Source organism: Dipodomys ordii, unplaced genomic scaffold (genome assembly GCF_000151885.1).
Source record: "Dipodomys ordii isolate 6190 unplaced genomic scaffold, Dord_2.0 Scaffold18, whole genome shotgun sequence".
In the NCBI taxonomy this organism is placed as follows: domain Eukaryota; kingdom Metazoa; phylum Chordata; class Mammalia; order Rodentia; family Heteromyidae; genus Dipodomys; species Dipodomys ordii.
The window spans coordinates 11,273,745-11,291,987 of NW_012267234.1; the positions used below are offsets into that span (position 1 = coordinate 11,273,745).

At 40.1% G+C, this 18,243-nt stretch overlaps 1 protein-coding gene across 1 annotated transcript in view; it reads left to right on the plus strand.

Annotated features, from left to right (window-relative positions):
- The first annotated feature begins 548 nt into the window (after positions 1–548).
- Positions 549–18,243, plus strand: part of Phlpp2 (PH domain and leucine rich repeat protein phosphatase 2) — a 56,262-nt gene continuing 38,567 nt past the window's right edge. The window contains exons 1-3 of the mRNA XM_013012678.1: positions 549–846; positions 8,205–8,338; positions 11,902–12,128. Coding sequence (XP_012868132.1) covers positions 554–846; positions 8,205–8,338; positions 11,902–12,128 — 654 coding nt within the window. The 5' untranslated portion in view covers positions 549–553. The remainder of the gene's footprint in view (positions 847–8,204; positions 8,339–11,901; positions 12,129–18,243) is intronic.

Consider the following 18,243-nt stretch of genomic DNA (forward strand, 5'->3'; position numbering starts at 1 on the left):
CTAGCCTTGAGCAAAAAAGCTAAGGGACAACACCCAGGCCCTGAGTACAAGTGCACCCATGCACACATGTACACATTTATTTATGGTATACATATATGGCAAACATAAAAAAAAATCCACAAAATACTAAATACCAAGTACAGTACTATGTTGTTTTCTTGGAGAGAGAGGAAGTGGAGATTTTGGTGTGGTACCAGGTAGCCTTGGCTGTAAATGTAGGAATTACACAAACAGAGAGAATGTTCTTTGGAATAATGATCCGAACTAAATAGGGAAAATACTGAAAAAAATTCTACAAGTTGGGTAATAGGTATGTAAGTCTTTTGTTGCTCCTGACACTGTTCTGAAAACAGAAAAAAAGAGGATCAGCGTTGATGATGACTAGAGGTATGAACAGTAAAGAAAGCTATCTGGGCTGAGAATGAGAATGGCAAACATAGGAGATCTGGTGGCAGGAGGAGGAGTGTTTGGGCAGAGGTGGTGAATATAAAATGTAGAGGTGGGATGAAACATTCTAATTATTTCTTTCTCTTGGTATTTTTTGTAGAGAAATATGAAACGTAATGGGAGCAGAAATTGTTTAAATAGAAGAAGTAGGTTTGGTTCTCGAGAAAGAGACTGGCTGAAAGAAGATGTGAAGAGAGGCTGTGTTTACCTTTATGGAGCAGATACCACCACTGCCACCGCAACTACTACCACCTCTTCCTCCTCTTCTACTTCCTCTTCTTCCTCTTTCTCCTCAGACTTACATCTTGTCCTTTGCACAGTAGAGACACCAGCATCAGAAATATGTGCTGGAGAGGGAAGAGAAAGTCTTTACTTACAGCTTCACGGAGACCTGGTTAGGTAAGTTTTGGGATGGATTTTTCCTTTTTTTTCTTTTGAAATGGAGTCTCTCTCTATATTCCAGACTGGCCTCTTATTCAGTTTCCCAAGTCGTAGGATTATAGGTGTGTGCCAGCATGCCCAGCTAAGGTTTGAATTTTACCAGGCTAAATCTGCTTCACTGTCAGTAATATACATTCTGCTTGGAAATAAATTTTAAGGTTTTTTTTTTTTTTTGTCGGTCATGGGTCTTAAACTCTGGGCCTGGGTGCTGTCCCTGAGCTCTTCAGCTCAAGGCTAGTGCTTTACCACTTGATCCACAGTGCCACTTCTGCTTTCCTGGTGGTTAATTGGAGAAAAGAGAGTTTCATGGACGTTCCTGCCCAGGCTGGCTTTGAACTGTGATCCTCAGATCTCAGCTTTCTGAATAGATAGGATTACAGGAGTGAGCTACTGGAGCCCAGGTAGATTTTAAGTTTTTAATCATATGGAAACTGATGTTGATTACAGAGTCACTAGACGAGAAAAATTTCTCTTGAAATGTTGATTTTATGACTCTTAAATTGAAAATTTGTCATGAAGGAAAATTTGTTATTTTATTTGGAATACATCATAGGTTAGGTATTTAAACTTAAAAAGTTTTTAAAGGTTGTTTTTTGGATAAGTGTAAATAGAGTGAGATTGAGATGTACTAAAGGATATAGAGTAAGAAGCAGAACCTTATGTGTTGCCTACTCCTCAACTACATAGACATTTTTTTTTGGCCAGTCCTGGGGCTTAAACTCTGGGCCTGGGTGCTGTCCCTGAGCTTCTTTTGCTCAAGGCTAGAACTTTACCACCTGAGCCACAGAGCCACTTCCAACTTTTTCTGAGTATTTAGTTTATTGGAGATAAGCATCTCACAGACTTTTCTTGCCAAGCTGGCTTTGAACTGTGATCCTCAGATCTCAGCCTCTTGAATAGCTAGGATTACAGGCTTGAGCCACTGGTGAACCCAGACCTTTTTAAAAAGGGACTTAATCAGTCTACCATAATTGTAGTCAATCTCTTATTACAAGCATTCAACCTGTTACTAAATTTGTTTCTTTTTACAAAGATGATGTATAGAGGGGTTACAGTCATATAAGTCAGGTAATGAGTACATTTCTTTTTGGACAATGTCTCTCCTTCCCTCTTTTCCAGTTTTTCATTACCGAATTTTAGGTAGTACCAACACTGCTACAGTGAATGTCCTTATACCTGTGATAGCCCTTTTATGTGGGAGTCTATGTGTAACATAAACTTCCAGAAGTGAAAGTGCCGAAGTGTCAAAGGTTATGGCCTATTGTAAGTTTGCCCCCTGCAGATTTATAGTTCCATTCAAAACATAAAAGTGTACACATTTCCCTTACTTTCTCCAAAACATTTTTTTTTTTTTGGTCGGTTGTGAGGCCTGAACTTTGGACCTGGGCACTGTCCCTCAGCTCTTCAGCTCAAGGCTAGCTCTCTACCACTTGAGCCACAGTGCCACTTCTGGATTTTTCTGCTTATGTGGTGCTGAGGAATCAAACCCAGGGCCTCATGCATGCAAGGCAAGCACTTTAACACTGAGCCACCTTCCCAGCCCTCTCCAAAACATTTTAAGCATTACATTTTATATGTAAATAAATAAATAAATATACTCATGATGGAGCACATCCTGCTTGTAAATAGCAGTGATCATTGGCAATTTTTATGTTATTGATTTCTTTATTCATGCTAGACAAGTGCTTTACTACTGAACTAAACCTTCAGCCCCTGCTGACAGTTTTAACATTAGAGATCCCTAGAGTCAGTGTTCTAAAGACAATCATTTTGCTGTTTGGTTGTTTTAATGTTTTTTGTTTTTGTTTTTTTTTGTCAGTTGTGGGGCTTGAACTCTGGGCCTGGGCGATGTCCTTCAGCTCTTCAGCTCAAGGCTAGCACTCTACCACTTGAACTACAGCACCACTTCTGGCTTTTTCTGCTTATGTGGTGCTGAGGAATTGAACCCAGGGCCTCATGCATGCAAGGCAAGCACTCTACCACTGAGCCACCTTCCCAGCCCTTTACCTTTTTTTTTGGTAGGTCATGGGGCTTGAACTCTGGGCCTGGGCGCTGTCCCTGGGCTCTTCCACTCAAGGCGAGTGCTCTACTGCTTGAGCCACAGCTCACTTCCGGTTTTCTCGTGGTTTATTGGAGATGAGAGTCTTACGGGCTTTCCTGCCTGGACTGGCTTTGAACTGAGATCCTCAGATCTCAGCCTCCTGAGTAGATAGGATTACAGGCGTGAGCCACCGGCACCTGGCCCTTTAACTTTTTTTGATCAGTGAAGTTGAGCATGTTTCCATAGGCTTAAAAGCCATTCATTTTTAAAGTTTTTATATATAAGCATGAAGAAAATCTCTCCTAGCTACTCAGGAGGCTGAGATCTGAGGATCGCGGTTCAAACCAGCCCAGGCAGGAAACTTCGTGAAACTTTTATCTTCAATAAACCACTAGAAAACCAGAAGTAGCGCTGTGGCTCAAGCGGTAGAGGCTCGCCTTGAGCTGAAGAGCGCAAGGACAGCACCCAACAGAGTTCAAGCCCCATGACCGACAAAAAAAAAAAAAATCAAGATCCTTTTATGATAAAAGATCTGAAGTAACTAGGAACAGAAGGAATGTATCACAACAAATTAAAGGATATACATGACGAACCTGTAGCCAATATCTTATTAAATGAGGAAAAATTTACTCTTGTAATCCATCTACTCAGGAGATCTTAGGATCATGGTTCAAAGCCAGGCTGGACAGGAAAACCTGTGGGATTATTTTTTTTTTTGGGGGGGGGGGGATTCTTATCTCCAATTAATCACCAAAAAGCCAGTAGAGGAGCTGTGGCTCAAGTGATAGAGTGCTAGCCTTGAACACAAAAGCTCAGGAACAGCTCCCAGGCTCTGAGTTCAAGCCCCAGGACTGGTACAAGAAAAATATTGGTTATTTGAATTAGATGTCAAATAAGAGCTTTTTAAATGACTAACCATTATTTTTTGTTCTGCCTGTTTACTATAATAATGAAATGTCTTGAAACAATTCAGAGCTGTAGATTCAATCCTGTTAAGTGAGAAGTGAAGCTCTTACTTACACCTTGAAAGTGTGGTAATAATAGTAACACCTTTTGCTGAGCTGAAAATTAATGTAATTTTAAGGTGTAAACTGAGGTTTCCTGTGTATTCTTTTTTGAATTTGGACTAAATCCTAAAAAAGTAGATTAGCATTTGAATGTTTTCCTTGTTCTCTACATTTCCTAAATCCATTTGTTCAATAAAAGGATCAGACTGAGTGATCCTTAGGCTTTTCTAAATCTTAACACTGATTCTAATCTAATTTTATCAGGTGGAAAGCCTTGACCTAGATTGTAGCTAGTAGTGATTGATTGCATTCACGTATTTAAGCACATGACTTACTCATTTGTTTACTAATGTGTGCATGTACAATGATCTTAGACATGCTGGTGAAACTCCCCTTGGAATTGTTGTGCTTTTACTAGTGCAATTAGCTAAGAATTCAGATGTGAAATAGTTTATCATGAGAATCTAATCTACACTTAAATTGGAAAGTCTGTTTCTTTTTACCCCTGTATCCTTGATAATTTATAATGAAATAGTTCTTTGAAGACATAATTGACTAAAAATAATGGAAACATCGAACTGTGGTTTGATAGAATGTGTACGTTTTAGTTGTTACAGGAGGAGCTTATGTTAACTAAATAACTAAGGAGGATGGTGATAGGTTCCAAGATGAGTGATTGCTCGTTCTAGCCAGTGTGCTTAGGGTTATTTGTCCATTTTCATCTTTAACCTCTGTAAGAACTACAAAGGAGGTAGCTTCATTCCTTTCAGATAAGGAAGACAGGCTTTGTTAGAGGTCCAGAAATCTGCTCAAGATCTGGCAGGTACTGTGAGGCAGTTGGAATGCCTAACATTCAAGGCAGAACTTTTTCCTTCCTTTTGAGTAAAGGCTCTGCAGGAAAAGAGTTGCCACAGCAGTCTTCTTACTCAGTTTTACAGCTAATTTATGACTATTTCCATATCTTCTTTAGATCTTTTGCTCAGCTGTTAATTGCTGGAGTTCAGCCTCTGGTTATCTAATCAGAGGAGTAAGTACTTTCTTTAGAATAGCTTTTTATAAGGTAGTTGGCCCTCTAGGCATTATCATTTTGAGAACCTTTTTTTGCTGATTACTTGAAGTATAAAGTATTCATTGAAGAAATTTTGGAAAATGAAAAGATATAAAAAGAAACTATCCAAATGTCAATAATATTGTGAGGTAAACTATCTCTATTTTATAGATGTGGAAAGTGAGGTTAAGAGGGTTAAACATCAACCTAAGGGTTAAAGCTAGGCATTGGTTGGTGTGATGGCACCAGATGATGATGACACCCATCCTTGAAGATTTTCTTTTCTCCAGATCTTTCACACATACACTTAATAATTACACATTTGGGCTTTTATCATGTATGAAACTTTATATCCTCCTATTTTTCTCTTATGTATGTTTTTGGTAAAAAATTAGATGGTAGCAACTGTGTGATAGATTGTCTTTCTTGGTCTCCTATTCTGTCCCTTTGGTCTTTATATCTATTTTTGTGTCAGTATCAGGATGTTTTTGTTACTGTGCTCTGTAATATAATTGAAATACAACATTGTGATACCTCTAACATTGCACTTTTTGGTCAGGATTACTTTTGCTATATGGAGCCTTTTGTGCTTCCATATGAGTCTTTTAATTGATTTGTTTATTTCTGTGACGAATGATATGGGGTTGGAACTAGATCATATGTTATAAAATGGATTGTCCTTTGACTCATGGTCATGTATCTGCTATTAGTCATCAAAATGACTAAGATTTCTGAGTGTTTGATAGCCATTTTTTAAGATAAAGTGAGAACTAATAGGGTGTTTGTAAAAGAACACTTGTGGGATTTGGATCCTAAGTTCTAATCTTTCCGTCATTAACTTGCTTGGTGACTTCTTAAAATTAACAGAAAAAAAAACACTTTTAGCCACTGTGCATAGGTATGATTCCAGCTACTTTAACTTTCTTTTTTTTTTTTTGGGTCCGGTCGTGGGGCCTAAACTCTGGGCCTAGGCGCTGTCCCTCAGCTCTTCAGCCCAAGGCTAGCGCTCTACCACTTGAGCCACAGCGCCACTTCTGGCTTTTTTCTTTTTGCTTATGTGGTGCTGAGGAATCGAACCCAGGGCCTCAGGCATGCAAGGCAAGCACTTTACCACTGAGCCACCTTCCCAGCCCCGATTCCAGCTACTTTAAAGCCAGAGATCAAGAGGATCATGATTTGAGGTCAGCTGGAGTAATAGTCATGACTCCATCTCATCCATGATTCCTCTCATCTCATCCAACTGGGCATAATGGTTTGGGCCTGGGATCTTAGCTTGGCAGGATGCACAAATAAAAGGATCATAGTCCCAAACTGGCCCTGGACAAAAGTGAAAGACCCTATTAAAAAATAAAATAGCCAGGCGCTGGTGGCTCACACATGTAATCCTAGCTACTCAGGAGGCTGAGATCAAGGTTCAAAGCCAACCCAGGCAGGAAAGTCTGTGAGACTCTTATTTCCAATTAACCTCCTGAAAACCAGAAGTGGTGCTGTGGTGTGATTGAGCGCTCTCCTTGAGCTGAAGAGCTGAGGGACTGCGCCCAGGCCCATTGAGTTTCTACAGAAGTGTGTGTGTGTGTGAGTGTGTGTTTGAGTTTCTACAGAAGTGTGTGTGTGTGTGTGTGTGTGTGTGTGCGTGCGCGCGCGCGCCAGTGTGCACATGCAGGCTGCTACTTGGGCTTGAACTAAGGACCTGGGCTCTGTCCCTGAGCCTCTTTGCTCAAGGATAGCACTTTACCATTTGGACCACAGTGACACTTCTGGCTTTTTCTGAGTAGTTTATTCAAGATAAGAGTCTCCTGGACTTCACTGCCCGGGCTGGCTTCAAACTGTGATCCTCAGTTCTCAGCCTCCTGAGTAACTAGAATTACAAGCGTGAACCACCAATATCTAGTTCATATAGAGCTTTAAATTGGCATGACCAGTTGAATTATTGCCCATGTGATTGAGCCCAGATGTGTCCCCATGTCTCACCCACCCAAGTCAGGCTGGTCCAAAATTCTTGCTGATGGTGGTCTTTCTGGTGTCTAGGTCTCAGCCTACATCACCTTGTCTCTTAGCATAAATTCAGGGGGTGGGTCTTTGAATAACAAAGATACTTCTATTTAGCATTTAGAGTTTTATTTCCCAGGAGCCAGGGACAAAGTCCAGTTATACTTTTTATTATACAACGGTGGTGCATAAAAAATGTTGTTTCGGGCTGGGAAGGTGGCTCAGTGGTAGAGCGCTTGCCTTGCATGCCTGAGGCCCTGGGTTCAATTCCCCAGCACCACATAAGCAAAAAGAAAAAAAGCCAGAAGTGGAGCTGTGGCTCAAGTGATAGAGTGCTAACCTTGAGCCGAAGAGCTGAGGGACAGCGCCTAGGCCCAGAGTTCAGGCCCCACGACTGGACTCAAAAAAAAAAAAATTGTTTCTGTCAGGTCCTAGTGGCTCAAAACCACTCAAAAACCAGAAGTAGCACTGTGGCTCAAGTGGTAGAGCACTCACCTTGAGCAAAAGAGCTCAGGGACAGGGTCCATGCCCCAAGTTCAAACCCCATGACCAACCAAAAAAAAAAGTGTTTCTTTTGAATGATGGTGTAAATATGTGATGGAATATAGTAATCTAGAAACATGACCTTTTAGGTTCTATGGTATGAGGTGTGTGTGTGTGTGTGTGTGTGTGTGTGTGTGTGTGTGTAAAATGCTCTGAGCTCTCTTCTGAATGAATTATTTCAGCAATAAAAGTTAATGTTGTTTGACTAAAAGGTTGATTTTGTAATGATACAACACTAGTTTAAACCCTGATGTCATTGAGTACTACTCATAAGACTCTCTGAACCTCATATTATTTTCTGTGCTGGGGATTAAGCCTTTTTTTTTTTTTTTTTTTGGTTGGTCGTGGAGCTTGAACTCTGGGCTTGGGCGCTGTCCCTGCACTCTTCAGCTCAAGGCGAGCGCTCTACAGCTTGAACCACAGTGCCACTTCATGGGGATTAAGCCTTGAGAAATGCTATATCAAGCTAGCTTATCACTGAGTTATACAGTCCCAGTTCAATTTGCTTAATGAATATAAAGAGACCCTGAGATCCCAAAGTTTGAAAACGACTTGTTTGGTAGTTGTATAATATGCTATTGGAAAAGATCTTTATTTTGAAATAAAAACTAAGAGTATATTTATTGAAAGATATATAAAATTAAAAGCAATTTTATTAAATATTTTTTCTTTTGAATTGTGGAAGCAGGAAACTGGAACCTACTGAGCGACCTCTTCAGATTGTTTATGACTACTTATCTAGGCTGGGATTTGATGATCCTGTGCGCATACAGGAGGAGGCTACAAATCCTGACCTCAGCTGTATGATTCGATTTTATGGTGGTAAGCATTTATCAATGGCTTTGTGAATATCTTCAGTACTTTTAAGTTTATTATTTATGTTTCCATCTACCTTCAGGTTTTTTTCCTTGAAATTCTGGGTTTTAAACAGGGCCTTTGTACTCTTGCTAGGCAGGTGCTTTACTCGTAGAACTATGTCCCCAGCCCTTCCTTCAAGTTTTTTCCCTGTCCTGAGGCTTGAACTCAGGGCCTAGGTGCTGTCCCTAAGGCTGTTTGTACTCAAGACTATCTTTCTGCTTGAGCCACAGAGTCAACTTCTGGCTTTTTTGGAGGTAAGAGTCTCAAAGGAACTTTTCTGCTCTTTCTGGCGATCTTCAGATCTCAGGCTCCTGAGTAGCCAGTATTCCAGGTGTGAGCCACTGGTGCCTGGCTCCTTCAACTTTCCCAATTGTGTTTAATGTCATAGACCTAGTAAGATAGTACTATTTGACACCTTATAGTTTTAAATTAATATGACACACTTACTAAAGGATTAAAATATTAACATACATAGGCATAACCATGTGTTAAGATTCCTTGTTCTTATTTCCTAAATTATTGACTTAGTTCGTTAGTTTACTTAGTGCCAGTCCTGGAGCTTGAACTTGGGGTCTGGGCACTGTCCCTGAGCTTTTTTTGGTCAAGGTTTGCACTCTGCACTTCATTATGTATACGTTTCCATAGGGCTGCAGGGCAGCTAGCTATCCCCAGGGATTGGAACTCCCCCTTCCCCCAACACACACATGGATGTCTTAGTGAGAGAGAGGAATGGTAACTAGACTGTAACCTTTCAAGGGAGGAGTATCTGAAAATGTGTGGACACATTAAAAATCATCACAAAAAGGTATGCTTCCCTCTTATCTTGCTCAAATTCTGAATCTAGAGGCAAAATATTTTTGAAGTATTCTCTTACAAGTAAATAGCTTTAGGGCTGGGAAGGTGGCTCAGTATGTATGAGGCCCTGGGTTCAATTCCTTAGCACCATATAAGCAGAAAAAGGCAGAAATGGGCTGGGAAGGTGACTCAGTGGTAGAGCACTTGCCTTGTATGCATGAGGCCCTGGGTTCGATTCCTCAGTACCACATAAGCAGAAAAAAAAAGCTCGAAGTGGTGCTGTGGCTCAAGTGGTAGAGCGCTAGCCTTGAGCTGAAGAGCTGAGGGACCGCGCCCAGGCCCAGAGTTCAGGCCCTAAGACCAACAACAACAACAACATAAGAAGTAAATAGCTTTTTTTTTTTTTTTTTTTTTTTTGGTCCTGGGGCTTGAACTCGGCCTGGGCACTGTCCCTGTGCTCTTCAGCTCAAGGCGAGCGCTCTACTGCTTGAGCCACAACACCACTTCCAGAAGTAAATAGCTTGGTAATGAGCTTTAGACTCCTTGGTTATTGCCTGGGGCCTTGAGTGTGCTATCAGTTTAACTTTCATTGATGTATTGTGATATAAGTGAGCCAGAAGAAGATGAATCTAGTAGCAAGGTAGATAATGCAGGAATGAATTTAAGGGCATCTGAATTAGGGAATAGGAAACAGTCTTTTCTATAAGAGACTCTGCAAAAGAATAATCAGGAAGTTAATGGTTGTCAGAAACAGAAAGTGGAGGAAGAGAACCAAGAGTAGAAGCAGACTCTGATTGTGTGACTGAGTGACTTCAGGAGATATAAGAAGGAGCTGATTTGTAGGGATGGTGATGGCTTAATTTTAAGTAACAGTGAACACCCATTTGGGGATGTCCAGCAGGTAGCTGTAAACTACCTGTAGCTGTAGACCCAGAGATTCAGAAATATAGATTTGGTAGAACCAACCACCTTAAGAAAGGTAGACTTTAGGGGCTGGGAAGGTGGCTCAGCGGTAGAGCTCTTGCCTTGTATGTATGAGGCCCTGGGTTCGATTCCTCAGCACCACATAAGCAAAAAGCAAAAAGCCAGAAGTGGCGCTGTGGCTCAAGTGGTAGAGTGCTAGCCTTGGGCTGAAGAGCTGAGGGACAGGGCCCAGGCCCAGAGTTCAGGCTCCACGACCGGACCCCCCCCAAAAACAACAACAACAACAAAAAAGAAAGGTAGACTTTAGAATATAAGTAGAAGGGTTGCTTACAATATGAGGAGAAATGTTATCTAATAAGTCTGATGTTGACATATGGGATTTTATTAAGTAATATAATTTTGAGGTTTTGAAGTAGTCTCAAGTGTGAATATCTATAATGTACTCTGGTTTTTCAACTCAGTTTACTGTTTGCAATATCTCATATTCCTGCTGCTCCTTTCATTTTGTGAATGGTACTTGTTTGTTTCTGGAAGTACTTTTACCAAGAACTTGTATCTCTATCTGTACCAATGTCTTTTTTTTGGGGGGGGAGGGGTCCGGTTGTGGGGCCTGAACTCTGGGCATGGGCACTGTTCCTCAGCTTTTCAGTTCAAGGATACCACTCTACCACTTGAGCCACAGCGCCACTTCCGGCTTTTTTTCTTTTTGCTTATATGGTGCTAGGGAATCCAACCCAGGGCCTCATGCATGCAAGGCAAGCGCTCTACCACTGAGCCACCTTCCCAGCCCCTACCAATGTCTTTTTTACTGTGTCTCAGTCATATGACTTCTGATGATAGGGAGGGTGCTTAAAGAGAAGCTTGTACACTAATGTGTCAGTTTCCCACCACTGTGATAGGAGCACTTCATTCAAATATCACCCATAAACTTTTCCTCATGAGGAATGGAGATAGAGAATTTTGTACAAAGGGAGAGAACTCCATTAGTTTTTCCTTTCTTCTTTCTGAAATAGACTAATATCATTAATGGCTGTCATAGATTCCATGCTTTGTACATAAAACTGCCTACTACGGCACATTATTTTTAAAAGAACTACATGAGGATAGTGGGTTAATAATGTCTAAACTGCCAGGCACTGGTGGCTCATGCCTGTAATTCTAGCTACTTTGGAGATTGAGATCTGAGGATCACAGTTAAAAGCCAGCTTGGGCAGGAAAATCCATGAGACTCTTATCTCCAATTAACCACCAGAAAACTGGAAATGGTACTGTGGTTCCAAGTGGTAGAGCACTAGCCTTTGTGAAAGAGCTCAGGGATAGCACATAGGCCTTGAGTTCAAGCTCCATGAGAGACAAAAAAAATAAAAATAAAACCTAAACTCCAAATCATAATACAGTGATGGAATGCAAATTTTGTAAGTAAAGAAAGGAAAATCGTAAGATAGGTAGTTTAAGGGCACAAAATAACTGTCAGAACTAGTATTCAAATTCAGCTGTGTCTGACTTCAAAGTTCATGATCTTCTCTGCCATACTGCTTTTCTCTGCATGAGGGATGGCTATATGAAGAAGGGTTAATAGTTACATATGAAATGAAGTGTTGATCTGTACATCAAAAGTCACAGTATTTCCACTATGTGAGTGGGGAGTGTTATTTTGGGACTGAGATCTTACTTTGTAAAATCCATATTGCTTGGTTACTTATATCTATAAATAAGATTGCCAAATGTTGGCACATAATAATCTCCTTTTCCCTTCCAGTGCTATACTACTTTAAACAGTATATTCTGAAGTACTGTTTTCTTTTCAGAAAAACCATGCCAGATGGATCATCTGGATCGAATCCTACTGTCTGGCATCTATAATGTACGCAAAGGAAAGACTCAGCTGCATAAGTGGGCTGAACGCCTAGTTGTTCTCTGTGGTACCTGCCTTATTGTTTCCTCAGTAAAGGACTGTCAAACAGGAAAGATGCACATTTTGCCTTTGGTTGGGGGAAAGGTAAGACTCACAGAGATGAGTTATTCATTTGATCATTAATAAAATTGGACTGGGACTATGTAACTCAGTGATAAAGTAGCTTGTTATAGCATTTCTCAAGGTTTAATTTAAGGAAAAAAAATCAAGAAAATACCACATAGTTTCACAGGTTTTTTTCCTCTATCTTTTCAAAGAAGCCAGTATGAGCATCATTGAAGATTAAATCTCTGGGAGATTCAAAAGGCCATCAATGCCTGTAAATCCTGCTGCAGAACTGCCTGTAGTGAAACACCTTCGCTTTTGCTACTAGGCACTGGTCTAGTTGCCAATAACAATACCAGGAGTAGATAAGGGATACTACCATGAGAAATTGTCTTTAGAAACTAGAAGTTAGCTACCAATATCCGTTCCAAAAATAGATTCCTTCTAGTTTCTTTTATTTCCTCACTAGATTAGGACTGAGGGTTTGGTCATGAGCCTTAGTGCAAAAGCCAGAGAGATATACCACTTCTGCATCCAGAAAAAGGAGTATACTTACTAATTAGATAAACAGAGTGACTGGTGTTCATAAACATACATGTTAATATTCAAAGTAAGTTATATATAATTTTATTTTGTTTTATTTTGTTTGACCATTGAGTGTCAGAAATAGTGTAAATTAAAGAGGACTTCAAAGCTGGGCACTGGTGACTCACACCTGTAATCCTAGCTACTCAGAAAGCTGAGATTAGAGGATCCAGGTTTGAAGCCAGCCGAGGTAGAAAAGTCCAGGAGACTCTTATCTTTAATTAACTACCCTCAAACCAGGAGTGGAGGTGTGGCTCAAAGTAGGAAGCACTCTCACTTAGCTTTTTACACTTAAGGCAGCGCTGTGCTACTTGAGCCACAACTCCACTTCTAGCTCTTTGCTGGTTAATTGAAGATAAGAGTCTCATAGGCATTTCTGTCCAGGCTGGCTTTGAACCAAGATTCTCAGATCTAAGAGTAGGTAGGTTTACAAGCATGAGTCCCAGTGCCTGGATAAGATTTTTTTTTTTTAATTTTTCTAACTACCCTAAAGAAAAGTATAAGATATAGCTATGTCCCACGTAAGTAAAGTGTAATACTGCCTTGGGATGAGGAATATGCCTGGAAGATAGAAAAACCACATAACTTTAAACTTTGTTAGAAAACTTGTCAAATATGAATTTCAAGCTTTTAAGAATTACTAGAAAGGAAAACTGATTGTAAAATTGGGTAAAAGGGGGGCTGGGAAGATGGCTCAGTGGTAGAGCACTTGCCTTGCATGCATGAGGCCCTGGGTTCGGTTCCTCAGCACCACATAAGCAAAAAGAAAAAAGCCGGAAGTGGCCCTGTGGCTCAAGTGGTAGAGCGCTGGCCTTGAGCTGAAGAGCTGAGGGACAGTGCCTAAGCCCAGAGTTCAGGCCCCACGACCGGACCCAAAAAAAAAAAAATTGGGTAAAAGGAGCATGGTAGTTAGCATGGTAAATTAGCATAAACTGTAGTGATAAGAATCCAATTGTGTGATAATCACAATAACTGATTATCAAATTGTGTTATTTCAATCCTATTTGTTGTTTATAAGACAAACTTAAAACTATACTTAGAAGGTTGAAAATGAAATGATAGGAAAATATGTACTAGTTAAATAACAAGCAAAAGAAAATTAGTGTAGTTCTAATAATGCCATTGAAGCTTATTTGTGGAAGTTGATCTGGAGCAAAGGTCTTGTATCTAGAATATATAAATAACTTGCAACTAGTTAATAAAAAGAAAAATAATCCAGTAAAGAATGAGGAAAATATCTGAATAGACCCTTTACCAAGAAGATAGGCAGACTGCAAATAAACATATTAAAGGATCCTTAGCACCATTAGTCATTAAGGAAATTAAAATGAAAATCACATTGATATATATCACTACAATGGCTAAAATTTAAAAAAAAACTGTTAAATACCAAGTTTGGCAAAGATGTAGAGTAACTGAATAAGTTTTGTTGGTCATAGGGCCTGAACTCTGAGCCTTGGTGCTGTCCCTCAGCTCTTCAGCTCAATGCTAGCGCTATATCACTAGGGCCACAGTGCCACTTCTGGCTTTTTTGGCTTATGTGGTGCTGAGGAGTCCAACCCAGGGCCTCATGCATGTGAGGCAAGCACTCTACCATTGAGCCACCTTCCCAGCACCCTAAACCAGTTTTATATCATTGGTGGGAATAAAGTTACTTGGGAAAACAAGCCTTCCTTTCCTCCCTCCCTCCCTCCCTCCCTCCCTCTGTCTGTCTCTCTCTCTTTTCTCTCTCTTTCATTCTCTTTCTCTCTCCCTTCCTTTCCCTCTCCCTCTCCCTCTCCCTCTCCGTTTCCCTTTCCCTTTCCCATTCCCTTTCCTTTTCCTTTCCTTTCTTTTCCTTTCCATCCTGGGGCTGGAAATCAGGGCCTGGGTATTGTCCCTGAGCGTCTTTTGCTCAAGGTACTCTACCACTTGAGCCACAGTGCCACTTCCAGCTTTTTATGTTTTATGTGGTACTGAGCAATTGAACCCAGGTTCGTGTATGCTAGGCAAGCTAGGCAAGTACTCTTACCACTAAACCACATTCCCAGCCCCAGTTTGTTATTTCTTGTAAAATTAAACATGCTTATCAGATGACCAAGCAGTCCTACTCCTAGTTATTTATCTAAGAAGAATGAACACATTCTTATAAGGACTTGCAAGTGAATATTCATAGCAGCTTTATAATAGCCCAAATCAGGAACAACCCAAGTGTTCATTAACTAATGAACAATAGATATGATCTGTACAATGGAATACTGCTTAGCAGTGAAAAAGAATGAGTTGCTGACACACACAAACAAGGATCAAATCTGGAAGATATTACTGTAAGAAAAAGCAGCTAGATACCAACATCTACTTACCATGTTTCCACTTATATGAAAATCTGTAAAAGGGAAAAAACAAAAATGCTATAGTGATGGAAAACAGATCAGTGGTTACAGGGAAGGGATTGACTGCAAAGGAGCATGGGGTATTTTGGGTATTAACATTATCAAGATAGATTAGACAACCCACTTTGAATCAGTGCATTTAAAAAGTCTGAATTTTAAGTATCCTAAATTTTCTTTAGTAAAACTGTCCTCCCCAAAACAATCTTTTCTTTTTGTTTCTTTCTCTTCTTGTTTTTCTTTTTTATGTTCTTTTGCCAATACTGGGGATTGAACTTTTTTTATATATTTTTTTATTGATTTTTTTTTTTGGTTGGTCATGGGGCTTGAACTCTGGGCCTGAGTACTGTCCCTTAGCTCTTCTGCTCAAGGCAGTCCAACTCCCACTCCCCAAATTGTACAGTCATTTCCAACCTATTGTCTTGTGATTATTGCTGTTGCATAGGCTCCCCCTATGTCTCACCATTCTGTTGTTCCCCTTCCCTTCCCTAATTCAGATAAACATATGTACAATACCAGGGTACCAAAATCAAATACAGTGACAACGGGATAGACCATAGGGGGAAGAATACACAAAAGAAACAAGAAATCACATAGTACATTAAAAACCACAACAACAAAGAAAAACCTCTTGTGTCCATGTCTTGGAGTTAATTTCACTTATATGGTCATATGTACGTAGTTATTGAGCCATTCTGCTCATTTGCTAAGATTATCCTAGATGTATACTAATTATTGGTAATAAGGGAAACCATGGGACCTATGTCAGACTTGGAAGAAATCGTATTAAGGGATTGAACTTTGCTTGCTCATGGCTGGTATTCAACCACTTGAGACAAGCATCCAATCTGGCTTTTTGTTTGTTAATTGGAAATGGAGTCTTGTGGACTTTTCTTTCTGGGTTGCCTTTGAACTGGTATCTTCTAAGTCTCAGCTTCCCAAGTAGGTAGGATTATAGGTATGAGCCACTATCTTCCAAGTCTCAGCTTCCCAAGTAGGTAGGATTATAGGTGTGAGCCACTAGCTCACTGTGTGTGTGTGTGTGTCTTCCAAGTCTCAGCTTCCCAAGTAGGCAGGATTATAGGTGTGAGCCACTAGCTCACTGTGTGTGTGTGTGTGTGTGTGTGTGTGTGTCTCTTCCAAGTCAGCTTCCCAAGTAGGTAGGATTATAGGTGTGAGCCACTAGCTCACTGTGTGTGTGTGTGTGTGTGTGTGTGTGTGTGTGTGTGTGTGTGTGTGTCTGTGTGTGTGTGTGTGTGTGTGTGTGTGTGTTGGTACTGGGGTTTGGGCTCAGGTCTTGGACACTGCCCCTGAGTAGTTTTGCTCTAGGCTAACACTCTACTACTTGAGCCACAGCTGCACTTCTGGCTTTTGGTGCTTAATTGTAGATAAGAGTCTCATGGATTTTCCTGCCTTGGGCTGGCTTCAAACATGGAACCTCAGATCTCAGCCTCTTGAATAGCGAGGATTACAGGTGTGAGCCACCAGCACCTGGCTTCCTCAAATTCTTTGAATGGAAAAAGCATTAGTAGAGATAAAGAAACTTACTGGAAATGGTAAAAGCAACAATTAATTATGAATAGTTAATAATTTTAGTTATATGTATATATAGTTATATATATAGTAATATAGTGTCAATATGTAATGAAAAATTAGCAAAATTTCATAGGAAATCAACACAATTTTCCTGGAAGATTCACAAACATTTTTTCATATTTGGTGTTAGAGGACTTTCTATACTTTTTCTGTGAAACATTCTATAATATTGAAAAGAGAAGCTTATTCCAGAACATTATCTGATCTTCATTTCAATAAGATCTTTTGTTTTGACATAGACTTATTCAATGGCAGTGATTTATTGCATGAAAAATTATTGTGTTGTGAATGTCACAATTGAATGCCATGAAGCTCACTTAATTTTAATGAATCATTTCAACATGAATTTTTGTTCAGAATATTTTGTGTTTCTGTCATTCGGTTCACTCTTTAATTGGCACCAGAAATGTCATTTACAAGTATAACTTGAAATTTACAAGTATAACTTGTAAATTTCCAGCTTATCTGCCAAGATTCAGTAGGTATGATAATATCAACATATGATGCCAAAGAAATAAGTGGTTCTATGACTATAAAAAGAGTTAATCTTCATTACAGCAATATGTGTTGTGTTATTACAGTTTGAAGAAGAGTTTCTTGGGCTTTTGTTTTGTTTTTGAGATAGGATCTTGCTGTGTAGCTCAAGCTGGCTTTAAATGGGTTTTCTTCCTCAACCTCTTGAAAGCTGGGATTACAGGCATACATCTCCACATCTATTGGTCTTCCTTTGAAGAGCAGTTTTGTGCCATGAATCCCTACTAACACTCCAAAAATAGGAGTCAGGGGAGGTTTTTTCTTAACCTAGTGAAAGAGCTTTCAGTGGACTCTAGGGCTTGATAAAGATCCCCTGCAGTAAGGAGTGTGTACTTATGCCCAGCCTCCTCAGTTGGAACTCTGGAGGACAAGAGATATGTTCCTTTGTTGGTAACACAGCAAAAGTGTTGCTGATGGGATCATTGTTTACTCTGGGTTTCTTAATGTGTGACTCATTGGCAGATGGCTAGAGGTAGCAGGGTGAGGGGAGAATGAGAAGAGAGAGAGTAGGAGCTTGAGAGCAAGTGTGTGTGTACCAGTGGGTGAGCACACAGGCCATACTGTGTGGGGGTACCGTCTTTTAGATTTTCAGATTTGTACAACTATTTAGAATCTTTTTATGACTAAGAAATCCTGCACTCTTTAGTTTCATCCTTTAATTTCCTCCCAGCCCCAGGCAACTACTAGTCTATCTTCTGACTCTCAGTTTACCAGTTCTAGATATTTCATATAAATGGAATCATAAGTACATAGTTCATTGTAACTGAGGCCTTTCACCTAACACGACTCAATACACTTTGATCCTGTTTATGGTCAGATAATATGTATGGATATCTATCTATCTATCTATCTATCTATCTATCTATATATATATAACCTTTTGTTTCTACTTTATGGCTGCTGTGAGATTCATGTGAAAGTTTTTGTGCAAATGGGTGTTTTTGATTCTCTTGGGTATAAGTGTAGGAGTGGAGTTACTGGGTCATAGTGGCTATGTTGATCTTTTTAAGAACTGACAGTTTTGGGGCTGGGAAGGTGGCTCAGTGGTAGAGCGCTTGCCTTGCATGCTCAAGGCCCTGGGTTCGATTCCTCAGCACCACATAAGC